At 42.4% G+C, this 27,994-nt stretch overlaps 1 protein-coding gene across 2 annotated transcripts in view; it reads left to right on the forward strand.

Annotated features, from left to right (window-relative positions):
• ndc80 (NDC80 kinetochore complex component) overlaps window positions 1-27,994 on the forward strand; it is a 140,787-nt gene that overhangs the window by 12,298 nt on the left and 100,495 nt on the right. For both annotated transcript variants that reach the window (XM_078555525.1, XM_078555526.1), the window contains 3 exons: window positions 17,859-17,985; window positions 19,726-19,898; window positions 25,911-26,013. In XM_078555525.1, coding sequence (XP_078411651.1) covers window positions 17,859-17,985; window positions 19,726-19,898; window positions 25,911-26,013 — 403 coding nt within the window. The remainder of the gene's footprint in view (window positions 1-17,858; window positions 17,986-19,725; window positions 19,899-25,910; window positions 26,014-27,994) is intronic.

The raw sequence follows: 27,994 nt of genomic DNA on the forward strand, positions 1-27,994 counted from the left end.
TATGCAAGCATCATTTTCAACAGCTTCCACAGGCGTTTTTATCCCCTCTCAATTTCATGTGGTGGGCATGCTTTTCCAATTCCCTCGCCACAGCTTGCAAATGAACAGCCATAATTTGATTTCCCTCTAATTCATTCTATTCCACATCATTCATCCCATTTAATATTTCCCTTAATCTATTTTTAATTGCCGCTTCGTCTAAAATAGCTAAATCTAAACTATTTACGAGTGATGTCCTGGTGCATAAATATTTATGCAGTGCCATTAATCGAACTACATCTCACCTGCCCGTGAGAGTGCGATGTCATTTGATTCACTGAACCCTTGTACAGACCCGTGAATTCATCCTCATCAATCACAGTGCTGGTTCGTCCCCAGAATTCCCTCAACTTGATGCGGCATTCACTGTTGCGATGCTCGGGTTTTATGTTTACACCATACAGGTAGCCTCATATCCGCTGAATTAATCAGGACCAGCACTACCTCATGGTGCACATCGTGACATAGTAATATTCATATGGGCATAACAACCAGTCAGCTCTTTGGGCATCTCGCATTACCATTTGTGTGTAGAAAGGCCAGGAGTTTCGTAGGCAGGGTCTTACTTTAAATCCTTCAAAATCTTTATTAGAAAAGCTTTCTGCAGACATAACATGTCAACAATTTTCTTCAAACTCTCTTTAATGGTTTCACTTTTCACTGAATCCCAGGCACAGGTCACGTTTGAAATGTCATCTTTTATACCATAAAGAGATTGAAAGTTCTGTATCGTGCCTTCATGATTAATTAACCTTCTCTTGAAATCTCTTCTGTAATAACATTTCATATTGTGGATGATACCCTGGTTCATAGATTGAATCAATGAAGTAACATTGGCAGGCAGGCAATTGGTAAAAATGTTACCCTTTGCTAACTCAGATTTATGAGGGTGAGCTTGACAATTATCTAGCAACAGAATAACTTCACTATCTTCAGTTTTGCCTATTTTTCTAAAATGTTCTTCCACTGCGGGTGCAAAAACATGATGCAACATGACGATGATTGAAAAGTTTCTTTGTCCATCCATGCATTACCCTGTGTATTGTAAATTACAGGTAACTGTGCAACACCTTTCAATGCCCTAGGATGCTTAAATGTTCCAACCACCAAAAACTTTGCTTTATGTGCGCATGTAGCATTTGCACACAAGCACTGTAATTCTATCTTTATTCTGTTTAAAATGAGCAGAACCAGATTCACTTGCATCTGCCAGGATAGAATTCAGCAAACATCGCCAGCATAAGACAGATTTGTCTGCATTATAAATTTGCTCAAGGGATAGATTGTTCAATTAATTTATTAAAAAATTAGCAGTGTTTTTCTGCAGCTTCAAGGTCAGCCAATTTTTGTTCCCATCTAGCCTTTGAATGGCATGACAAAGTTTAAAACACGAAAGCCAACCATCAGAAAATGCACATGGTTCAGTTAATTTCAACCACAGCCATATGAATTAGGAGCAGGAGTGGGCCATTCGGCCCCTTGAAACCTGCTCTGCCATTTAATAAGATCATGGCTGACCTGATTATGGCCTCAACTCCACATTCGTGCCTACCCCGATACCCTTTGACTCCCTTGTTAGTCAATTATTTATCTATCTCTGCCTGAAAAATATTCAATCACCCTCCCTCCACCACTCTCTGAGGAAGAGAGTTCCAAAGACACTCAACCCTCAGAGAAAAAAATTCTCCTTATCTCCGAATTAAATGGGCGACCCCTTAGTTTTAAACTGTGTTCCCTAGTTCTAGTCTCTCCCACCCTGTCAAATGCCCTTAGGACCTTATATGTTTCAATAAGATCAGCTCTCATTCTTCTAAACTCTAATGGATACAGGCCCAGCCTGTCTAACGTTTCTTTATAAGATAAAATCCCATCCCAGGTATCAAATCAAATGAATCTTCTCTGAACTGCCTCGAATGCATTTATGTCCTTTCTTAAATTTAAGGAGACCAAATCTGTACACAGTACTCCAGATGTGCTCTGAACAATACCCTATACAACTGTCGCAAAACATCCCTACTTTTATATTTCACTCCCCTTGCAATAAACAACAACATTCCATTTGCCTTCCCTTGTTGTATCTGCATAGCAACCTTTTGTGATTTATGTACCAGGACACCCAGGTCCCTCTGTACCTCAGAGTTCTGCAATCTCTCTCCAATCAAATAATATGCTACTTTTCTATTCTTCCTGCCAAAGTGAATAAGTTCACATTTTCCCACATTATGTTCCATCTGCCAAATATCTGCACACTCACTTAACCTATCTGTATCCCTTTGTAGACTCCTTATGTCCTCTTCACAAACTTTCCTACCTACCTTTGTGTCATCAGCAAATTTAGCAAACTTAAATTCGGTCCCTTCACCCAAGTCATTGATATAAATTGTAAATACTGAGGTCCCAGCACTGATCTCTGTGGTACTCCACTTGTCACATCTTTCTAACCTGAGAATGACCATTTATGCCTATTCTCTGTTTCCTGTTAGCTAGCCAATCCTCAATCCATGCTAAAATTTTAGCCCCAATGCCCTGAGTCCTTATTTTGCATAGTAATCTTTGAAGTGACACCTCGGTCAAATGCCTTTTGGAAATCTAAGTATAGCATATCCACAGGTTCCCCTTTATCCATGTTGTTTGTTACTCCCTCAAAGAACTCCGATAAGTTAGTCAAACATGACTTCCCTTTCATAAAACCATGTTGACTCTGCTCAATACATTGAGATTTTCTAAGTGCCTCACTATAACCTCCTCAATAGATTCTGGTATTTTCCCTATGATAGCTAACTGGCCTGTAGTTTCATGCTTTCTGTCTCTATTCTTTCTTGAATAGAGGAGTCACATTCGCTATTTTCCAATCTGATGGGACCTTTTCAGAATCTAGGGAATTTTGGAAAAGTAAGACCAATGCATCTACTATCCCAGCAGCCACTTCTCAAGATCTGGAGACTTGTCAGCTTTTAATTCCAATAATTTTTTCAGCACCCTTTCTCTGGCGATTGTTTTAAGTTCCTCTCTCCCATTCACCTCCTGATTCACAATTATAACTGGCATGTTATTTGTATCCTTTACAATGAAGACAAATGCAAAACATCTGTTCAATGCATCCACCTCCTTATTTTCCATTATTAATTCCTGTAGAGGACCAGCACTCATTTTCCATTTTTCCTTTTTAAATAACAGTAGAAACTCTTAGTTTTAAAAAAATATTTCCAGCTAGCTTTCGCTCATATCTAATTCCTCCCTCCTTATTAAACTTTTAATCATTCTTTGCTGTTCTTTATATCCTGCCCAATCTCCTGACCTGCCAGGATTATTTGCTTTTTCTTTCAATTTGACACCACCTTTAATTTTCTTAGTTAGCCATGGATGGAGCGTTCTTCCCTTACGTTCCAGTGAGAAAGAAAGACTTTATCTTTTCTGGCTGTTCTGAAATATCTCCTTAAATGTCTGCCACTGCATCTCTACTGACCTATCCCTTAACTAATTCCCCATTATACTTTAGCCAGCTCTGTCTTCATGCCCTCATAATTGCCCTTATTTAAGTTTAAAACACTAGTTTTAGATTCATCCTTCTCTTCCTCAAATTGAATGTGAAATTTGATCATATTATGATCACTGTCACCTAGGGGTGCCTTCACTCTGAGATCATTAATTAATCCTATCTCATTGCACATTACCAGATATAGAATAGCCTGCTTTCTGATTGGTGCTAAAACGTGCTGCTCCAAGAAATTGACCCGACAACACTCTATGAACTCCTCATCCAGGCTACCTTTGCCAATCTGATTTGTCCAATCTATATGTAGATTAAAATCACCCATGATTACCGCTGTACCTTCTCACAAGTCCCGATTATTTTGTCCTGTATACCCTGTCCTACAGCGTCGTTACTGTTAGGGGGGCCTATAAACCACTCCCACAGGTGATTTATTAACTTTGCTATTCCTCATTTCTATCCAAACTGATTCTACATCATGATCTCCAGAGCTAAGGTTACTTCTCTCTCTTCTACCAATGTCACCCTAATTAACAGAGCTACCCCTCCACCTTTTCCTAGCTTCCTGTCCTTCCTAAATGGCAGGTGATGTGCTGTAGCTGTATGATGTGGGAGCTGGCAGATCCCATTGCGAGCCGCAGTGACCACATCTGCAGCAAGTGTTGGTTGCTGGAGGAACTCCGGTTCAGAATTGATGAGCTGGAGTCCGAGCTCTGGACGCTGCGGCACATTCGGTAGGGGGAGAGTTACCTGGACGCTTTGTATCAGGAGGCGGTCACACCCGGTAGATTAAGTACCTCAAGTCCGGTCAGTGGTCAGGGTCAGCAGGGTGTGACTGCAAGTGAGGCAGGTAGAGGAATCCTGTGTTTAGGAACAGAGGAGCCTCAGCTCTTGACCTTGTCCAACAGGTACGAGCTACTTGCTCCCTGTGTGGATGAGGAAGAGGGCTGTAGGGAGGATGAGCCAGCTGACCATGGCACCGTGGCACTGGAGGCCATTCAAGACGGGGGAGCAGAAAGACAAGTGGTAGTTGTAGGGGATTCTGTAATTAGGGGAATTGATAGCTTCCTTTGTAAGCAGGATCGAGAGTCCCACATGGTATGTTGCCTGCCCGGTGCCAGGGCGAGGGACATCTCTGACCGGCTTGAAAGGATATTGGAGAGGGAGGGGGAGGATCCAGTTGTTGTGGTCCATATCAGGACAAATAACATAGGTAAGACTAGGAAAGAGGACCTTTTTGGGGATTATCAGGAACTAGGAACTAAATTAAAGAACAGGTCCTCAAGGCTTATAATCTCCGGATTACTACCCGAGCCACGTGCAAATTGGCATAGGGACGAGAGAATAAGGGAAGTAAACACGTGGCTAAAGGAGTGCTGCGGGAAAGAGGGGTTCCATTTCGTGGGACACTGGCATCAGTATTGGAACAGGAGGGATCTGTACCGCTGGGACAGTCTCCACCTGAACCGATCTGGGACCAATGTTCTAGCGAAAAGGGTAAATAGGGTGGTCAACAGGACTTTAAACTAGAAAGTGGAGGGGAAGGGAAGGGTAAAACTATAAGAAGCATGACTAATGCGAAACAAAGCAGCAGGTTAGCATGTGGGGGGGTGGATTCAACTTCACGGAAAATTATGAAAAAACTGAAAAGAAAGGAGAGCCCAGGAGAGGCTACTAAAGTCTCCAGAACACAAAATAGGACAGAGTGTTTGGAAAGGGCTAGGAATCTAACTTCAAGCACATCACATAAAGGGATGATAATGAGAAAGGGGATGGGAAATACAGGACTGAAGGTGTTGTATCTGAATGCACACAGTATACGAAATAAGATAAATGAGCTTGTGGCGCAGATTGAAATTGGCAGGTATGATGTGGTGGGCATCACGGAGACATGGCTGCAAGGGGATCAGGACTGGGAGCTAAATATCCAAGGATATACATCCTATCGAAAAGATAGGCAGGTTGGCAGAGGGGGTGGGGTTGCTTTGTTAGTAAGAAATGAAATTAAATCGATAGCAAGAAATGACGTAGGGTCAGATGATGTAGAATCTGTGTGGGTATAGTTGAGGAACTGCAAAGGTAAAAAAACCATAATGGGAGTTACGTACAGGCCTCCGAACAGTAGTCAGGATGTGGGGCACAAGATACATCAGGAGATAGAAAATATGTGTAAGAAAGGCAAGGTTACAATGATCATGGGGGATTTCAATATGCAGGTAGACTGGGAAAATCAGATTGGTAGTGGATCCCAAGAAAAGGAATTTGTGGAATGTCTACGAGATGGCTTTTTGGAGCAGCTTGTGGTGGAGCCCACTAGGGAACAGGCAATTCTAGATTTAGTGATGTGTAATGAGGCAGATTTGATAAGGGAGCTTAAGGTGAAGGAACCCTTAGGAGGAAGTGACCATAATATGATAGAATTTACCCTGCAATTTGAGAGGTAAAAGCTGGAATCAGACGTAACAGTATTACAGCTGAATAAAGGCAACTACAGAGGCATGAGAGAGGAGCTGGCCAGAATTGACTGGGAGATGAGCCTAGCAGGAAAGACAGTGGAACAGCAATGGCAGGAGTCTCTGGAGTAATTTGGGAGACACAGCAAAAATTCATCCCTAGGAAGAAGAAGTATACTAAAAGGAGGACGAGGCAACCATGGCTGACAAGGGAAGTCAGGGACAGCATAAAAACTAAAGAGAAAGCATACAATGCGGCGGAAAGCAGTGGGGAACCAGGGGATTGGGAAGCCTACCAAGACCAACAGAGGACAACTAAAAAAGAAATAAGGAGGGAGAAGATTAAATATGAGGGTAAACTAGCCAGTAATATAAAAGAAGATTGCAAGAGTTTTTTTAGATATATAAAGGGTAAGAGAGAGACAAAAGTGGATATTGGGCCGCTGGAAAATGACCCTGGAGAAGTAGTAGTGGGGAACAAAGAATCGGCGGAGGAACTGAATAGGTACTTTGCGTCAGTCTTCACAGTGGAAGACACGAATGACATCCCCAAAGTTCAAGAGAGTCGGGGGGAAGAGGTGAGTATGGTGGCCATTACCAAGGTGAAGGTGCTAGGAAAACTAAAAGGTCTGAAGGTGGATAAATCACCTGGACCAGATGGATTACACCCCAGAGTTCTGAAGGAGATAGCTGAAGAGATAGTGGAGGCATTAGTGGTGATCTTTCAGGAATCACTGGAGTCAGGGAGGGTCCCAGAGGACTGGAAAATCACTAATGTAACCCCCCTGTTTAAGAAGGGAGTGAGACAAAAGACAGGGAAATTACAGGCCGATTAGCCTGACCTCGGTCGTTGGTAAGATTTTAGAGTCCATTATTAAAGATGAGTTTTCAGAATACTTGGAAGTGCATAGAAAAATCGGGCAAAGTCAGCATGGTTTCATCAAGGGGAGGTCATGCCTGACAAATCTGTTAGAATTCTTTGAGGAGGTAACAAGTAGGTTAGACAAAGGAGAGCCAATGAATGTTATCTACTTGGACTTCCAGAAGGCCTTTGACAAGGTGCTGCACAGGAGGCTGCTCAGTAAGATAAGAGCCCATGGTGTTAGAGGCAAGGTATTAGCACGGATAGAAGATTGGCTGTCTGGCAGGAGGCAGAGAGTGGGGATAAGGGGGTTCTTCTCAGGTTGGCAGTGTTGGGACCACAACTTTACACTTTACACATTAATGATCTAGATGAAGGCACTGAGGGCATCCTGGCTAAGTTTGCAGATGATACAAAGATAGGTGGAGGGACATGTAGTATTGAGGAGGCGGGGAGGCTACAGAAGGATTTGGACAGGTTAGAAGAATGGGCAAAGAAGTGGCAGATGGAATACAATGTGGGGAAGTGTGTGGTCATGCACTTTGGTAGGAAGAATAGAGGCATGGACTATTTTCTAAATGGGGAGAGAATTCAGAAATCTGGAGTGCAAAGGGACTTGGGAGTCCTAGTCCAGGATTCTCTTAAGGTTAACTTGCAGGTTGAGTCGGTAGTCAGGAAGGCAAATGCAATGTTGGCATTTATTTCAAGAGGACTAGAATATAAAAGCAGGGATGTGCTGCTGAGGCTTTATAAGGCTCTGGTCAGACCACATTTAGAATATTGTGAGCAATTTTGGGCCCCGTATCTCAGGAAAGATGTGCTGGCCCTGGAGAGGGTCCAGAGGAGGTTCACGAGAACGATCCCAGGAATGAAAGGCTTAACATATGAGGAATGTTTGAGGACTCTGAGTCTATACTCGATGGAGTTTAGAAGGATGAGGGGGCATCTGATTGAAACTTACAGAATACTGAAAGGCCTGGACAGAGTGGACGTGGGGAAGATGTTTCCATTAGTAGGAGAGACTAGGAGGGCACAGCCTCAGAGTAAAGCCTTTTAGAACAGAGATGAGGAGAAACTTTAGCCAGAGAGTGGTGAATGTATGGAATTCATTGCCACAGAAGGCTGTGGAGGCCAGGTCATTGAGTGTATTTAAGACCGAGATAGATAGGTTCTTGATTGGTAAGGGGATCAAAGGTTATGGGGAGAATGGGGTTGAGAAACTTATCAGCCATGATTGAATGGCGGAGCAGACTCGATGGGCCGATTGGCCTAATTTCTGCTCCTATGTCTTATGGTCATGTACCCTTGAATATTCAGGTTCCAGCCTTTGTCAGCTTGCAGCCATTTCTCTATAATGTCCATCAGATCATAGGTATTTTTACTATTTGAGCTGTGAATTCATCTGCTTTGTTACAAATGTTACATGCATTCAGGTATGGAGCCTTTAGTTTTGCATTTTTACTTTTTTAACCTCTAGTCTTATCTGCTACTGCACTCTTAGGTTTGTACATTCTGTCCCTTACTGTCACAATCTGATCATTATTTCCCTTATTGATACTTTGTTCTCTTGCCTTGTCTTTGCTACTTAATTTATCACATCCTGTCATTCCCTGATCCCTAGCCCCCACTAGTTTACAGCCCTCTCTATCGCCCTAGTTATACGACCTGCCAGAATACTGACCCCAGAAGTGTTCAGGTGAAGACTGTCTGAACAATACAGCTCCCACTTTCCCCAGTTCTGGTGCCAATGTCCCATGAATCAAAACCTATTTCTTCCACACCAAACTTTGAGCCACACGTTTAACTCTATAATCTTATTTGCCCTATGCCAATTTGCTTATGGCTCAGGTAATAATCCAGAGTATTACCTTTGAGGTTCTGTGTTTTAATTTAGAGCTTAGCTGCTCATACTCAGATAACTAGAAAAGAGGTTCTGCTATGTTGGTACCTACATGGTTCACACCACTGGATCCTCCCACTCCCGCTGCACTGGAGTGTGACCTCAACGGAGTGAGAGAGTTTGGTGAGCTGAGGGAAATTTAGAAAGATATTTAAAAATTGAATATTATTTGTCTTTAACATTTAACTGCAAGTATTGTTTAAATTCTAAGTCTTATCCAGGGACCTTAGCAGGGTGATAGAAGCTATCCAGTGTCAGCAGCTGAAACAGTCAGTTAGGGAAACTAGCTTTTGCTGTGCCAGGGCTCAGCTAATCCCTTTGTTCAGAACATATAAATTCAGACGTTCTTGGTGCAATCAGCACCGGAGTGTGCACTCAATGGAATGAGAGAGTTTGGTGAGCTGAGGGAGTTCAGTGAGGAGGGGAGGGAGGTACTCCTTTGCTTTTTCTAACTTTTTCATCCTGTAGGAATTGGTTCTTACAGGGGAAGAAACGAGCTGTTTGGTGAGTATCCGGTAAGCGGTTAAGGTCTATTCTATTCCTAGGTTTAAAGTAGTACAGGAATTTGTGATGAGATTAACAAATATATGAAGGAAAAAATAATTAAATAAAACAATTATGTAATTAATTAAAGTACATTAGTATGGCAGGACAGGTGATGTGTCATGGCTGCAGCATGTGGGAGCTCCTGGGTACCAGTGTTTCCAGGGTAAGCAGTAAGTGTCTGCGGCTTGAGGAGCTTCAGCTCGGAACCATTGAGTGGGAGTCTGAATGCAGACACTACAATGCATCAGGGATTTCTGTGCTGTAGACCGCTATGACTCTGAGGGTGAAGTCATCTGGACGCCTTGTACCAGAAGGCAGTCACTCCCGTTAGGATAGGATCTTCTGATTTGGAAGGTAGCCAGGGGCAGGAGGGTGTGACTGCAGTTGAGGCAGATAAGGGGACCCAGAGGGTAGGAGTGTCAGCCTCTGCAATTGTCCAGGTTTGAGGTTTTTCCAGCTTGTTTGGATGAGAGTGGGGGCTGCAGGGTGGATGAGCTGACTGATCATGGCACTATGGTACAGGAAGCCATTCATGTGGTGGGAGCACAAAGAGATGTAGCGGTAGAAGGGGACAGTATAGTAAGGGTGATTGACATTGTTCTCTGTAGCAAAGAGCGAGAGTCCTGATGGCTATGTTGTCTGCCCAGTATCAGGGACATTTGCTGAGGCTGGAGAGGAACTTACAGTGGGAGGGGGAGGATCCAGTGGTCCAGGTCCATATAGGTACCAATGACATAGGCAGGACAACTAAGAAGGTTCTGTATAGTCAGTATGAGGAGCTAGGCACCAAATTAAGAAGCAGAACCTCAAAGGTAATAATTTCTGGACCTTTACCTGAGCCATGTGCAAATTGGCATAGGACAAATTAGATTAGAGAGATTATTGCATGGCGCAAAGACTGGTGTGGGAGAAGTGGGTTCCACTTTGTGTGGCACTGGCACCATATCGGGGAAAAAGGGATCTGTACCGTTGGGAGGTCTACACCTGAACCATGTTGAGGCTGGTGTCTTGACGAGCTGCATAACTGGGGAAGTAGAGGGTTTTGAATTAAATGGTGGGGGCAAGGGATCAAATTTGGGAAGATGTGGTAAACGAAAGAGTAGAGACAAGGCAAGAGAGAAAGGTACTAATATGGGAAATGATATACAGACCATGACAGGAAGGGACAGAGAGTACAAATCTGAGAGTAAATCAACAAATAAGCCTAGATGCTGCAAAAATAATAAAAGGCTAAAACTAAAGGCTCTGTATCCAAACGCATGTAGCATTGGAAACAAAACAGCTGAACTGTTACAGCAAATAAATATGAATAAGTACGATCTGATAGCCATTACAGAGACACAGGATGACAGAGATTGGGACCTGAATATTGAAGGATATGTGCCATTTAGGAAGGAACAGGAAGTACAGAAAAGGTGGAGAGGTGGCTCTGTTAATTAATGATGATATTGGCTCATTTGAGCGGGATGACCCAAGTTCTGGAAACCAGGATATAGAAGCAGTTTGGTTGAGATGAGAAATGATAAAGGCAAGAAGTCACTAGTTGGAGTGGTGTACAGGCCCCTAATTGTAACTATACATGGTAGGACAGAGTATAAAGGAAGTGATAATGAGAGCTTGCCAAAAAGGTTCAGCGATAATCATGGGGGATTTTAATCTACATATAGACTGGAAAAATTAGATGGGCAAAGGTAGCGTAGGTGCGTTCATAGAATGTTTTCAGGATAGTTTCTTAGAATAGCAGGCTCTGGAGCTAACCAGAGAGCAGGCTATACTAGACCTGGTATTGTGCAACGAGATAGGATTAATTGATAACCTCATAGTGAAGGCACCCCTAGGTAGCAGCGATCATAGTATGATTGAATTTTGCATTCGGTTTGAGGGAGAGAGGACTTGTATTTTAAACTTAAATAAGGGCAATTATGTGGGCATGAAAGTGGAACTAGTGAAAGTGAACTGGAAAATGAGATTAAGGGATAGGTCAATAGAGATGCAGTGGCAGACATTTAAAGGGATATTTCAGAATACACAGAAAAAATACATTCCAATGAGAAAGAAAAGTTCTAAGAGAAGGACCCATCATCCATGGTTAACTAAAAAAGTTAAAGACAGTATCAAACTTAAAGGAAAAGCATATAATTGTATAAAGAAGAGTGGCAGGTCACACGATTGGACAGAATACAAAGAACTGCAAAGAATGACAAAAAGATTAATTAAGGAGGGAAATATTACAGTATGAGAGAATGATAGCTAGAAATATAAAGACAGGTTGTAAGAGTTTCTATAGATATTTAAATAAGGAAAAAGTTAACAAAGTGTTGGTCCTGTAGAAAGTCTGTCTGGGGAATTGATAATGGAAAGTAGGCAGATGGTGGATGAATTATACAGGTATTTTGCATCGATCTTCATTAGAGAGGGCACAAGTAACATTCCAGAAATAGTTGTAAATCGGGAAATGGAAGGGAGGGAGGAACTCAAGAAAATTACAATCAGCAGGGAAGAAGTGGTATTGAGCAAATTGTTGAGGCTGTGGGCTGACAAATCCCTGGGTCTGGATGGACTGGCTTTTGAAAGAAGTGACTAGTGAGATAGTTGACGTTTTAATTTTCTAAAATTCCCTAGATTCGGGAAAGGCTCCGTTAGATTGGAAAATTGCAAAGGTAATTCCTTTATTCAAAAAGGTAGGGAGACAGAAAGCAGGAAACTACAGGCCAGTTAGCCTAACATCTGCCTTAGGGAAAATGTTAGAAGCTATTATTAGGCACTTATTCAAGGCAATCAGACAGAGTCAACATGGTTTTGTGAACTGGAAATCATGTTGAGCCCATTTATTGGAGCTCTTTGAAGGAGTCGCATGTGCTGTGGATAAAAGGGAACCGGTGGATGTACTGTACTTAGATTTCCAGAAGGTATTTGATAAGGTGCCACATCAAATGTTATTACAGAAAATAAGAACTGGAAGTTCGTGGTGTAGGGATAGTATATTGGCATGGATAGAAGATTGGCTAGCTAACGGAAAACAAAGTTGGCCTAAATGGGTGTCTTTCTGGTTGGCAGGATGTAATGAGTGGTGTGCCGCAGAGATCCATGCTGGGGCCTCAACTTCTTACAATGTATATAAGTTGACTTGGACAAAGGGACCAAAGGTATGGTTGTGAAATTCGCTGACTGCACAAAAATAGGTAGCAAATTAAATTGTGAAGAGGACACAAGGACGCCACAAAGGGGCATAGGTTAAGGGAGTGGGCAAAGATCTGGCAAATGGAGTATGTTACGACTGGACCCCGGCGAGGTCCCCCAATTTATGATCCTAGACGAGATACCCCAAATTGTTAACTTCCCGAATGGGACCTCAATTTTGTTATGCTCCTGGGTGAGGAGGAATGAGCTGGCTCCCCTTTTTTCAACCCCCTCAGTTGGTCACATCGAGGTTCAATTTAAATGGATCCCTTTCCTCGTAGATACCTTTTCCCAGGCCAAATGTATTTATGTTTTTGAAGGAACCAATGTAACCAGGCTTTCTTGAATCAAAGAAAGAGTAAGTTTATTACTTACTAAAAACTGAGAAAAATAATATAAATGCCAAACACATACATACATCTGAACTGTGGAGTTGAGTAAAAATAAAAGTTAAAAAAGGTATGTGAATCAGTCTTCGGCTTGTCCGTGAGGAGTAGATGGCGAAACGTTGTGGTCGTTAAGTTGGGCGATTCTGGTAGAGCTGACTTTGGCACTGAGCAGTTGGTTTGGAGACACTTGTAGGTTAGCTGAAGGAGTTGTCCTGTTTCCTTTTTGACTGTGGCTTTGCTGACTTGCCTCCAGGCAGAGAGAGAGAGCTAGGAGAGACTTTTACATGCAAGCTGTGGGGATTTCTAGTGCTGTTCTTCTGCTGTGACCTTCACAGCACACCAGAACTAGAACACACGGATCAGGTTTGCGGCTGGCTTTTTAACCCCTTATCTTGTATATTCCTGAAAGTGAAAAACAAACATCTTTCACTCAGAATCTGCTTTCTTTCACCTCAGACCATTTCCACATTCTGAGATGTAACTCAACAGGAGATGGTTTCTGTTGAGATGGTAATCAGCCTCCATTATCTTTGCAACCACAGGAGATTAAAGTTCAGTCTTTTGCATTGTATCTCCTTTTCGAGTGTCTCTGTCTGAGGTGGGCTTCGACACCTTTTTGGGTGCAACATTCCAGGTTCTGTGGACTAGTTGGTCAAGTATAATCCATACAGGAATTTTCCACAAAATGGTTAACTTTACAGTCTCAGCCAGCTTTTGCTTGTATATCCTTTTTAAAAATCATGTCTTCTTCAAAAAGTTCAATATGTTCGTAAGTAATTCTGGCTGTGATCCGCTGTCATGACAAGTATAATGTGGGCAAACATGAAATGGTCCATTTTGGCAGGAAGAAGAAAACAAACTTCTTATCTAAATGGTGAGAGATTGCAGAGCTCTGAGATTGAGAGATCTGGGTGCCTTAGTGCACGAATCACAAAAGGCTAATGTGCAGTTACAGCAAGTAATTAGGAGAGCTAATAGAATGTTATAGTTTGTTGTGAGGGGAATTTATTACAAAAGTAGGGAGGTTATGTTTCATTTGTATAGGGCACTGGTGAGACCACACCTGGAGTACAGTATTGGTCTCCTTATTTAAGGAAAGATGTAAATGCGTTACAAGCAGTTCAGAGAAGATGTACTAGACCAATATCACTAATGGGTGGGCTGCCTTATGAGGAAAGGTTGGACAGGTTAGGCTTGTATCCACCGGAGTTTAGAAGAATAAGAGGCGACTTGATTGAAACCTTTAAGATCCTGAGGAGTCTTGACAGAATGGATGCAATGTTTTCTCTTGTGGGAGAATCTAGAACTAGGGGTTACTTTAAAAATAGGGGGTCGCCCATTTAGGACAATAAGATAAGAATTTTTTTTCTGAGGTTCATGAGTCTTTGGAACTCTTCCTCAATAAGCCGTGGAAACAGAGTGTTTGAATAATTTTAAGGCAGAGCTAGATATATTCTTGATTAACAAGGGGGTGAAAGGTTATCGGGGGTAGGCAGGAATGTGGGGTTGAAGTTACTATCAGAGCAGCCATGATCTTATTGAATGGCAGAGCAGACTTGAAGGGCCGAGTAGCCATTCCTGATCAGTATGTTAGTGTGTATGTATGTTTGTAAGTTCCTTTCTAGCCCAGAGCAGATGTTCTGAATCCTGGCACTGGGCAGGCAACACAGCCTTCTGAACTCACGCTCTCGGCTGCAGAGAACTGTATCTAGCCCTCTGACTACCACTCCGTTCCTGTTAACTGCCCCACTTGAATGGCTTCCTGTACCATGGTGCCATAGTCAGTTCGCTCATCCACCATGCAGCCCCCGCTTTCATCCATACAGGTTGCACAAGCCTCAAACCTGATAGTTGCAAAGGTTGAGGCTCCTCCACTTCTATGTTCTGGGTCTGCGTACCTGACTCACTCGCAGTCATTCTCCTGTCCCTGACCATGGATGAAATCAGAAGACCCTAAGGGCTGTGACCGCCTAATGGTACAAATTGTCCAGGTAACTCCCCTCCCTGATGTGCTACCGTGTCTGCAGCTTGGCCTTCAGCTCATAAATTCTGAGCTGAAGTTCCTGCAGCTGCAGACTCTTACTGCAGGTGTGTTTGCCCTGGATCACACTGACATGTGGGAGCTGCCACATCATGCAGTTCCAACACATCACCCGCCCTGCCATCTTTATTACGTGATAATTAATTAACTTTTTTGAAACTTAACTATAAACACTACTGCTCTCAATAAGCTTCATTATCGCTTATTAAGCTTTACTAATACTAATAAAATGTTACAATTACTGATAAATTACCTGAGCTTTGAAAGTTAAATGAGCAAAATACTCATCAATGAATCACTTATCTGTTTCCCTGTGACATTACTTTTTATTTTTTTTCCAAATGTGGCGTGCTCACAGACTGAGCCCCCGTCCCAGCTCTGGGACACATCCCATCTCAATATGTTTTGAACTCTCGGACCACTCCCCTCTTACATTATTTTTGAAGCTCTCTTGAAGGTCTCTCTGCTTGTGCTGTTTTGAACTCTCCTGAAATTTCCTCATTAAAAAATTCTTTGCCTTTTCAGTGAGCATTGGGCTGGAGATAGGGGCACCATCTGAATATTTCAGTGAAAACCATTCATATGAAACACTACTTAGCTGCTCTGATTTAGGCACATATAGAGTATGGCATCCTTCAACAGCTTTAGTTGATTTGGAACTCTCAAAAAAATTAAGCAATTGTTTTTTCTGAGCCTTGATATTGTATATTGTGGATGAGCCAATATTTTATATTCTTTTATCAAAACCTTCTGAATCTTGCCCTTTGCAATACGTCTACAAGTGGCCGTTTTTTTGTTTCAGTGTTAACATAACTGTTGCACATCTCACCTTGGCTTTTTTCTGGTTTATTGGATGCCATAATGGCAGGATAAGGTTTATAATTCACAGTAATGCACAAAGCAATACCAAACACACAAATTACAAAGGTGATTACCAAAAGAAGGACTATCAGTGCCTCTACTGGAAGCTTGGCTATTGTACCTAGGTGACCCGATGGCACTGGGAAATCTTAAGGACCTGGATAACTTCTGGTTGGTAAAGTGACTATTTGCATTGGGGGGATATCAGAAATTCTGGTTATTAGAGCATTCCAATTTGTACAACGCTGGATACCACAAAGCTTACTGTATTTGCCTTGATGTTGAGTCTTTTTGTAGTCATACTACCTATGTGTACGTTGTAATTTGTTCTAAAATTAAATGAGGGCAGAATTTTTATTTTACACTTTCTCCTTGTCTTACCTCCTTGCATCCACCCACTTCCTGCTCCCCAGGCTCTTCTCTCTGTGCTATCACTGCATTGCAAAAAGGAATTCTGCACTTCACTGAGATCCAATCCATTTATCACTTTAAAGAATAGAGTTTTAAAAAGTTTTGGGGTAAATCTTTTGTACCCCCAGCACAAGTTAATTTCTTATGTGAAGGAGATTATTTGGTGTGTTTTTTGCTACTTTGCACATGCTGCAGTAATAAGTGCTTGTCCAGAGCTGATTCCACCAGATATTGACTAAAACGCAGATCTTGAAGTCAAGACTTTTAATTTCTCAACCTTTATGCTTCTGAATAGAAATTGCATTGAATCAACTTGCAATTATATAAACATCCTTAAAATAAAGACTGTTCTAAGGCCCCTTACAGAATAATCGACAAAACTCGACGCTGAGCTAAAGACTAACAGAATGGGTGACAAGTTTGGTCAAAGAGGTGGATTTTGAGAAGGGCATGAATGGAGGAGAGCATAATGGAAAGGTTGAGAGAGAGAATATTCCAGAGCCTGAAGGCAGAGCTGCTAAAGGTTGCGCAAAGGGAAAGTGCACTGAAGGTCAGAGTGTTAAGAATCCCAATTTGCCTGATTCCTGAGTGGAGGCTGGGAACTAGAAGTCCCGTCCATGTATGCACGGATCGGGAGCGGGCTACATATGCCCTGTCCGGCTTTCAGAGATCTTTGGGCCAGGGCCAAGTGCTCAGTGCGGCTTTGTGGGGAAAAAGTGGTGTGAAAACCTGATAGCGGGACCCCGAAAGAGGGCACTATACCTGAGAGGAGTCATGGCACAGGGATGTCCCAAAGAGATTGTTTTATCTTCTGGCCTGACCTTGTATAGTTAAGTTTATTTTGTCTGTTCAAAAACTGTAGAATCTTGCTGCTTTATTCTCTTTAGTGAGTACCTTGGATCTCAAACTTTGACTGCTTTAAACAAAATATTACAGGTCCCTTCAAAAGAATATAGGCCCATTTTATTCCTAATAGGACAGCTCTCATCCCATAAATCAATCTAGAGAACCTTTGCCCTTCTTCAAGGCAAGTATATCCTTCCTTGGGTAAAGAGAGAAAAACTGTACACAGCATTCATTGTGTGGTCTGGTCAAAGCCATACATAATTAGCCTTGTGCTCCAGCCTTTCTGTAACAAAAGCTCACATACTATTTGCCTTCCTAACTGCTTACTGAACCTTCATGTTAACTTTGTGATTCATGTACAAGGACCTCCGACTGACGTTTTGTAGTCGTGTGCCTTTTTAAAAGCAAAAAATTGCTTTCCATTCTTCTTTCAAAAATGGATAATTTCACATTTCTATATTATGCTCCATCTCCTTGCCCACATTTCTTTTGCAGCCTCTTTGCATCCTCCTCACAACTTAGTTTCCCACCTAGCTTTGTATATCAATCAACTTTAATTCATTACACTTGGCCCTTCAACTCAGTTATTAATATAGATTATAAATGGCAGAGGAGGCCTAAGCGCTGATCGTTGCACCGCTCCACTACTTATACTGTTGGAGTTCTCCCTGGTGTCCTGGCCAGTATCCATTCCTCGACCAACATCACAAAACAGATTATCTGGTCATTATTACATTGCTGCTTTGGGGTGCTTGCTTTTTTTTCCCCCTCCTATTTGGGTATTGAACAATTAGCGTTTGAAGATGTTTATTCTAAACTTCAGTGTTTTTATTGTAGAACAAGTAGCATTGGAACATTTTCTGCAAACCTATATGGAGCATGTGGAGGCACGGAAAAGATAAAAGATCCTAGACCACTTCACGATAAGGCTTTTGTACAACAGTGCATTCGACAGCTTTGTGAGGTATTTTCACTTTAAACTGTTATAATTTCAAATGATTGGTTAGAGGAGTGGGGCAATGGTGTACAAAAGTGTGTTCATGTGGATAGTATTACAAGTTTTGAGCCTGTCTTGGATAATCTCTCATATATTGACGTTGGTCATTCTAAACAGCCTGAGTGACTTGGGCCCAACTTCCCAATGTCTAATGATACAAAAGTATAACTGGGTGCAATAATAGGACCTGGTAATTCAAAGTGGAAAATCTGTATTGATGTGTTCTGCAGTTCTCAAATTCTTCCAACAGTGGAGCAAGCAACACTTAGTGAGACAAGGACAGGTGCAAATTGTTAGTCTGCCTTGTTTATGGCTGGTATATGTATATATAGCATATTCTATGTGATTTTCACAATGTCTCAAAATCAGGAAATTAGATAAACCAGGTGCCCCTCTGTAGCCTGGCTGTTTTAGTTTTTGGCATTGCTTTTCTGAACAGCTTTGAGCTGCACAAAAACTGACCACCTTTGTTTTAGCATCCAGTTCCAGGTCAAGGACTGCTCCAATTTGTCCATTGTTTAAACTGCATTCTCTCCCAAGCAAAAGGTTTTCCTTTTTTTGTTAATTCTGATCCCAAGAAGCAGAGGGATGGAGATGTGACACACTTGCATTATTGCAGATTTTCCAGCAAGTTTACATTGCAAGCTTTATCAGCAAGACAAAAAGATTAGTAACTCTGCAGTACGTATTCTCCTGAGACACCTCCAGGTGTGACCATATTAATAGAAGATTACCCCACAATGGATGGGAATGTTTGTCCATCTGAGATGAGATCATTAATTGCTTAATATCCTAAGATGTTACAGAGATCTCTATGATACTGGACCCATTAGCATCTCAAGCTCTGACCTGGTGTTCTAGACTACAGCTTTTTAAACTTATGCAAAATCACTTTTTTAAGCACAGACTCATTCATAAATCAATTCTGCAGAAAATTGATCAAAGCATGACCACAAGCTTGCTGAACCAGATGACTTTTTCAGTGTCCTTTTTGGGTCTTCATAAAATGAAATTGTACAGATTTCAAAGCATTTTCCATGATAAAATTGTATCATTTCCTCATCCTCTCATTGAAATATTAGTTCTCTTTAACAGAAGCTGATGCAATTTTTTCTTAAAATATTAAATTATCTTATGGCTTAGCTACTGAATTGAAACAGTACATTTTTCAATTTTGAGCTCCTAAGGTACCTACAGATGCTGTAATACCAATGATGACATCTAAACTAAATGAGTCATTTTTAAAACATCATCTAATTGGAAGGGAGAACTGGTCTTGAAGACTCCGAATGATTTGCACAATGCTGGAAGTAGTCACTTTAATATTTATCCTTACAGTGGGTAAAAAAAATTTTTAGGTGAGAATGACTAACCAGTAACTCCTGCTACCGGGCAGTGTGAAGGTACAGCATCCTGATTCTTCCTGCCATGCTTTCTACTATGAATTGGTAGGATATGGGCTGGTGTGTGTAATGAAAGACCTAGTAGAAGCTAATGTTTCTTATCACAGGGATGTGGAAGCTCATGCATATGTCATTAGATTATTCTGGTCCATTCTGTCGAACACAGTGGTGTATGTTCAAAGGGCATTGAAAAGAAGGAGTCTGGTTCATGGAATTCTCATGAATATATGTTAAATCAGAATTTTGTTCGTGATTTGAGATTTTAGCAAAAAGTTATGAAAATATTTTACCCTATTTATTTTAGTTCCTCGGGGAATGTGGTTATCCACATTCTATCTCGACGAAGAGTCTGCAATCACCCACTACCAAGGAATTTCTGAAGATCTTCTCCTTTTTGTATAACTTGCTTGATCAATCTTACCAGATGCCTGATTCAAAGTTTGAAGAAGAAATTCCCAGGATCTTTAAATCTCTTGGGTAAGACTGGAAACATTAAAGTTACTGTGTTTGCAGAGCTATAGTGTGTGCGTTAGCTTGTCTCCATGGTACCATGTTATCTTCAAAGTCACAAAATGTTGAATAAGCACTTCTGGAGAACGTGAACATGTGGTCCAGGCTGATAATGCAGCATTTCTTCAGTACTATAATAAAAGCAAAATACTGCCGATGCTGGAAATCTGAAATACAAACAAAAAATGCTGGAAAAACTCAGACTGGCAGCATCTGTGGAGAGAGAAACTTTTTGAGTCCGTATGACTTCTTCGAGCTGAAGAGAAGTAGAAATATGATGGATTTTATACCGTTGAAGAGAATGGAGCAGGTAGAGCAAAATATAAGTTCAGGGAAAGGTGGGAGCTCAGGAGAGATTTGAAAAAGATGTCATGGACACAAGACAAAAGGAGTGTTAATGGTAGTGTTAAAAACTAAAGGAGGTGCTAATAGTGGCATAAAGTAAGATAGCAGAACGAATCAATGCTCTGTAATAGCAAAACATAAGAACAATTTACAGATGATCCTGTTCACAGAACAGAATCTCTCAGTGCAGAAGAGACCCTTCAGCCCATCGAGTCTGCACTGACACGTGAGAAATCCCTGACCTACCTACCTAATCCCATTTACCAGCACTTGGCCCATAGCCTTGAATGTTATGACGTGCCAAGTGCTCATCCAGGCACTTTTTAAAGGATGTGAGGCAACCCGCCTCCACCACCCTCCCAGGCAGTGCATTCCAGACCGTCATCACCCTCTGGGTAAAAAAGCTTTCCCTCACATCCCCCTAAACCTCCTGCCCCTCACCTTGAACTTGTGTCCCCTTGTGACTGACCCTTCAACTAAGGGGAACAGCTGCTCCCTGTCCACCCTGTTCATTCTTCTCATAATCTTGTACACCTCGATCAGGCCGCCCCTCAGTCTTCTCTGCTCCAACGAAAACTACCCAAGTCTATCCAACCTCTCTTCATAACTTAAATGTTTCATCCCAGGCAACACCCTGGTGAATCTCCTCTGCACCCCCTCCAGTGCAATCACGTCCTTCCTATAATGTGGCGACCATAACTGCACACAGTACTCCAGCTGTGGCCTCACCAAGGTTCTATACAACTCCAAGATGACCTCCCTACTTTTGTAATCTATACCTTGATTGATAAAGGCAAGTGTCCCATATGCCCTTTTTCACCACCCCACTAACATGCCCCTCCGCCTTCAGAGATCTATGGACACACACGCCAAGGTCCCTTTGTTCCTCAGAACTTCCTAGTGTCATGCCGTTAATTGAATACCTCCTTGTCAAATTACTCCTTCCAAAGTGTATCACTTCACACTTTTCAGGGTTAAATTCCACCTGCCACTTATCTGCCCATTTGACCATCCCATCTATATCTTCCTGTAGCCCAAGACACTCAACCTCACTGTTAACCACCCGGCCAATCTTTGTGTCATCCGCAAATTTACTAATCCTACCCCCCACATAGTAATCTATGCCATTTATATGAATGACGAATAATAGGGGACCCAGCACAGATACCTGTGGGATGCCACTGGACACTGGCTTCCAGCCACTAAAGCATCCTTCTGTCATCACCCTCTGTCTCCTACAACTAAGCCAATTTTGAATCCACCTTATCAAATTACCCTGTATCCCCTGTGCATTTGCCTTCTTTATAAGTCTCCTATGTGGGACCTTGCTTTGCTGAAATCCATATAAACTACACCAACTGCACTACCCTCATCTACACACCTGGTCACCTCCTCAAAAAATTCAATCAAATTTGTTAGGCATGACCTCCCTCTGACAAAGCCATGCTGACTATCCCTGATCAAACCTTGCCTCTCCAAGTGGAGTTGGATTCTCTCCTTCAGAATTTACTCCAATAGTTTCCCTACCACTGACATGAGACTCACTGGCCTATAGTTCCCTGGCTTATCTCTACAACCCTTCTTAAATAGCGGAACCACATTAGCTGTTCTGCAGTCCTCTGGCACCTCCCCTGTGGCCAGAGAGGAATTAAAGATTTGGGTCAGAGCCCCTGCGATCTCCCCCCTTGCCTCCCTCAGCAGTCTGGGACACAAATCATCCATACCTGGAGATTTGTCCATTTTTAAGCCTGCCAACAGCTCCAATACCTCGATAAAAACAAAAAACTACTGCGGATGCTGGAAATCCAAAACAAAAACAGAATTACCTGGAAAAACTCAGCAGGTCTGGCAGCATCGGCGGAGAAGAAAAGAGTTGACGTTTCGAGTCCTCATGATAAGCTCCAATACCTTGTCACTCCCGGTATTAATTTGCTGAAGAACCTCACAGTCTCTCTCCCCGGGTTCTGTACCTTCATTCTCATTCTCTTGGGTGACGACGGATGTTAAGTATTCATTCAACGCTCTACCGATGTCCTTTTGCCCCACCCATAGATTGCCCCCTTGGTCCCTACTCTTTCCCTGGTTATTCTCTTCCTATTGATATACTTATAGAATATCTTGGGATTTTCCCTACTTTTACCAGCCAGAGCTTTCTCATATTCCCTCTTTGCTCCCCTAATTGCTTTCTTAAGGTCCGCCCTGCACTTTCTGTACTCCACTAATGCCTCCGCTGATTTGCTCTCCTTGTACCTGCTAAAAGCCTCTCTTTCCCTTCTCATCGTATCCTGAATATCTCTGGTCATCCATGGTTCTCTGGGCTTGTTAGTCACTGAAATGCTGAACTTCTCCATCATGGACGATGGGGATATTTGTGGAGCCGCCTCCTCCAGTGCGTTGTTTAATTGTCCACCAGCATTCACGACCGGATGTAGCAGGACTGCAGTGCTTAGATCTGATCCGTTGGTTTGGGATCACTTCGCCCTGTCTATCACTTGCTGCTTATGCTGTTTGGCACGCAAGTAGTCCTGTGAGATAGCTTCACCAGGTTGACACCTCATTTTTAGGTATGCCTGGTGCTGCTCCTGGCATGCCCTCCTGCACTCTTCATTGAACCAGGGTTGATTCCCTGGCTTGATGGTAATGCTAGAGTGGAGATATGCCGAGCCATGAGGTTACAGATAGTGTCCGAGTATAATTCCTGCAATTCTGCTGCTGATGACCCACAGCGTCTCATGGATGCCCAGTCCTGAGTTGCTAGATCTGTTTCAAATCTATGCCGTTTTAGCACGGTGGTAGTGCCACACAACACGCTGGAGGGTATCCTCAATGTGAAGGCGGGACTTCGTCTCCACAATGGTCACTCCTAATGATACTGTCATGGACAGATGCATCTGCGGCAGGCAGGTTGGTGAGGGTGAGGTCAAGTATGTTTTCCTTGTTGGATCCCTCACCACCTGCCGCAGACCCAGCCTAGCAGCTGTGTCATTTAGGACTTGGCCAGCTCTGTCAGTAGTGGCGCTACCAAGCCACTCTTCATGACGGACATTGAAGTCCCCCACCCAGAGAACATTTTGTGCCCTTACCACCCTCAGTGCTTCCTCTAAATGATGTTCAACATGGGGGAAGCACTGATTCATCAGCTGAGGGGGGTGCGGTACGTGGTAATCAGCAGGAGGTTTCCTTGCCCATGTTTGACCTGATGCCATGAGACTTCATGGGGTCCGCAGTTGACGTTGAGGACTCCCAGGCAGCTCCCTCCTGACTTATATCATTGTGCCGCCACCTTTGCTGGGCCTGATTTGCCAGTGGGACAGGACATAGCCAGCAATAGTGTTGGAGGTGTCTGGGACATTATCTGTAAGGTATGATTCAGTGAGGATGACTATGTCAGGCAGTTGCTTGAATAGTTTGTGAGACAGATCTCCCAATTTTGGCACTAGCCCCCAGATGTCAGTAAGGAGGACTTTGCAGGGACGATAGTGTGGAGATTGCGTTGTCATTTCCTGTGCCTAGGTCGATGCTGGGTGGTCCATCCGGTTTCATTCCTTTTTGGTGACTTTATAGTGGTTTGACACAACTGAGTGGGTTGCTAGGCCATTTCAGAGGGTACTTTAAGAGTCAACCACATTGTTGTGGGTCTGGAGTCACGTGTAGGCCAGACTAGGTAAGGACAACAGATTTCCTTCCCTAAAGGGCATTAGTGAATCAGATGGATTTTTACAATCTTTTCTACAATTTTTGAACAATTGACAATGGTTTCCTGGTCATCATTAGACTTCTAATTCCAGATTTTTATTGAATTCAAATTCCACCATCTGCTGTGGCGGGATTTGAACCTGGGTCCCCAGAGCATTAACCTGGGTCTCTGGATTACTAATCCTGCGACAATACCACTATGCCATCAACTCCCCAATGTTGGTCTTGCTATTGCTCCCCGCATCCCATAAATGAATTAAAATGAAAAGTAGGGATAATGGATACTGACAGGATGTGACTAATGGTGTCACCCAGGAATCTGTATTGGGCCCTTAGCTTTTTACAATTCATTGCTAACTTGATTAAAAGAATAGACAGCCATACAGATGGATAACCCATCTCAGCCTCTTCCTGAGGTCCCCGCCATCCACAGATGTCAGTCTTCAGCCAATTTGATTCATTCCATGAGCTATCAAGGAATGGCTGAGCATACTGTATGCAGCAAAGGAAATTGAGCCCAATATCTTGTCTGTTGTGCTGAAGACTTGTGCTCCTTAACTAGCTGCTCCTCTAGCCAAGCTTTTGCAGTACAGCTACAACACTGGCACCTATCTGATAATGTGGAAAATTGCCCAGGTATGTCCTGGCTGCAATAAGCAGATCAAACCTGATCTGGTCAATTAACACAATATAAGCCTATTCTCAATCATCAGAAAAGAGACGGAAAGTGTAATTGACAGTGCTATCAAGTGACACTAACTCACCTGCTGTCCAATGTGCACCACAAGCACCCTGTTCCAACCTCTATTAACAGCTTGAGCCCAAATATGGACAAAAGAGCTGAAATCCAGAGGTGAAGTGAGAATGACTGCCCTTTAACATCAAGGCAGCATTTGATAAGAGTTCAACATTATGGAGCCCTCGTAAAACTTGAATCCACCAATGGGAACAGTTACTCTCTATCTGCTCTGTCTGAACCCCTCACGTTTAATGAATGTGCAAGCTTTTCTTTGAATAAATTTCTATTAGTCTTGAACTGAATTGATGAAACTGTTCTTGAGTATTTTGCAGTATCTAAAATAAGCATTGGGTATTGGGAGACAGTAGAAAGTTAGTAAGCTTTTCTTGGCTTAAGATTTGATCATGTTTGTTGTAGAACAATGACAATTAACAGTGAGGCAGTTCAGTGATAGAGTCATAGAGTTTTACAGCATGCAAAGAGGCCCTTTGGTCCATCATGTCCGCACCAGTCATCAAGCCCCTATCTACTCTAACCTCTAATCCCATTTTCCAGCACTTGGCCTGTAGCCTTGTATGCTATGGCATTTCGAGTGTTCATTTAAATACTTAAAGGTTATGAGTGTTCCCGCCTCTACCACTCTTTCAGGCAGAGTGCCTCAGATACCTCCCCCACCCTCTGGGTGAAAAAACTTTCTTCAAATCCCCTCTAAGCCTCCTGCCCCTTACCTTAAATCTATGTCCCATGATTATTGACCCCTCCACTAAGGGGAAAAGTTTCTTCCTATCTACCATCTATGCCCCTTATCAGGTCCCCCCTCAGCCTTCTCTCCTCTAAGGAAAAAAGCCCCAGCCTATCTAGTCTCTCTTCATAGCTGAAACGTTCCAGCCCAGGCAACATCTTGGTGAATCTCCTCTGCACCCCCTCCAGTGCAATCACACTCTTCCTATAGTGTGGCGACCAGAACTGCACACAGTACCCCAGATGTGGCCTAACTAATGTTTTATACAGCTCTGTCATAACATCCTTGCTCTTGTATTCAATACCTCAACTAATAAGGCAAGTATCTGAAGTTTCACAAGCTTATTCTTGTTGGTGTATATTTGGCAGGACAATATTACATGGTGTGTGGAAGACAGTGCAAAAGAAATTAAGATATATCCTTATTCATTGGGGGCTGATTTCTTTATTCACTTAAGGTATCCCTTTCCATTGTCAAAAAGCTCAATGTATACAGTCGGAGCTCCCCACACTTGGCCACTAATTCTCGGTGCATTGGTTTGGCTGATGGACCATATTAAGGTAAGAATCTAATCATTAAGCAAATGAAAAGATTGGAGGTGTATATATTTTAAGGAAGCTTGAAGTGTGCTTTGGATAATATTTACTGCCAATTGGGCATGTGGACAGGGAGTCTCTTGTATTTCAGATGTGCACTGAAACATTGGGCTACTCTAGTTTAATCTTGAATTGTCAGCTGCGCACGCCAGTTTGATAAAATAACCTAGAAATAAGCGGGCATGAGTACAAATGACCGTGAAATTGTTGAATTATTGTAGAACCCAAGTGGTTCATTACCTGGTCTGGCCGACAAGTGACTCCATTCTCATACCAACACAATGTGGTTAAACCTTTGAAATGGCCTAGCCAATCCCTTGAGTGCATCAGTGGACTCACCACCACTTTCACAGGGCAACTAGGGATGGGCAACAAAATGCCAGCCTTGACCAGTGACATTTTCATCCTGAGAATGAATTGAAAAATAACTTTGTATCTTTTGAGGCTGGAATATCTTTCCAAGTCTGGTATCATCAAGTTTTGAAATTTTACTCTGTATGCCAATATCCATGCCATTTATATGCATCAAAAAGTTGACCCTGGGGGAAAAACACTGCCATCTTTCAGTCTGAAAGTTAACCATAGAAACCATTTACCATCGTTTCATTTCTGCTCTTAAACCAACTTTTATCCAAGCTGACACTGACCCTCCATTAGCCTTATTTTTTGTTGACCAACCTTTTAGCTGGCACTTTGTCAAACACTTAAAATCCACGTAAACAACATCCATCACATTTCCCTCATCAACCTTCTGTTATTTCATCAAACACCGTTAGTTAAACACAATCTTCCTTTACAAATTTGTGATAGTTCCTCATTAATAATTAATTGTTTTTAGTCCCTGATAGTTTCTAAAACATTACCCGTCATGCTAAACTGACTGGCCTGCAGTTACTAGGAATGTCCTCACACCCTATCTTGAATAAGGGTGTCATATTTGCCACTTTCTGTCCCCTCCTCAGTATCCAGGGAAGATTGGACGATTATGGCAACCCCTTCCGCTATCTCTACCTCCACTTCCCTTAGCAACCTGGGATGCAAGCCATCCATATTCGGGGACTTATACAGTCTAAGCATAGCCATCCTTTCACATCCTCCCTACCAGTGCATTTGAAAATATTTGAAATCTCCATGATAATAAAACTGTAGAAACTTGCAGTAAAGAAGGAAGCCATTTAGTTATATATGTGTTGGCTCTTTCAAAGATCAGTTGTGCTTAGATCCACAACCCAGCTTATTGTCCATACCTTATTCCTCATCCGTAAGTAGCTTCTCATCTCCCTTTTAAAATTATTTATAGCATCAACTTCCACCATCTTAGCACCTATCTCCTTTCAACTTTCTCTTCTCAAAGGAAAACAACCTAAGCTTTTCAATCTGTCATTTTAAGTGAAGTACCTTATCCTTGGGACCATTCTCATAAATCCTTTCTGCTCTCCCTAAAACCTTGATACCCTTCCTAAACGGTGGCGTCCAAAATTGCCGGAGTCCTCCAGAGAGTGAACCAGTGTTTTATAAAGTTTCTTCTTCACTTTCTCGCTTTTGTGCTCTATACCTCTGTTTATAAAACTTAGGATCCTGTATGCCTTTTTAGCCACTTTTTTCAATCTGCTTTGCCAACTTCAAAGCTTTCTGCAGCCCCTTTAGAATTGCACTTGTCAGTCTACATTGTCTCTCCTCGTTCTTGCTACCAGAATGTGTATCTTCACGTTTCTCTACATTAAATTTCGTCTGCCACCTGCCTGTCTACTCCACCAGCCTGTCTGTCATTATCCTTACAGTTCACAACTTCAAGTTTTGAGCTATCTACAAATTCTGAAATTGTGCCCTGTACACCCAAGTCTAAGTCATTAATATACATGAAGAAAAGCAGTGGTCCTAGTACCACTCCTGGAGAACCACTGTATAGCTTCCTCCAGTCTGAAAAGCAACCATCTGTTTCCTG

Source organism: Cetorhinus maximus, chromosome 13 (assembly GCF_964194155.1).
Source record: "Cetorhinus maximus chromosome 13, sCetMax3.hap1.1, whole genome shotgun sequence".
Taxonomy (NCBI): Eukaryota; Metazoa; Chordata; class Chondrichthyes; order Lamniformes; family Cetorhinidae; genus Cetorhinus; species Cetorhinus maximus.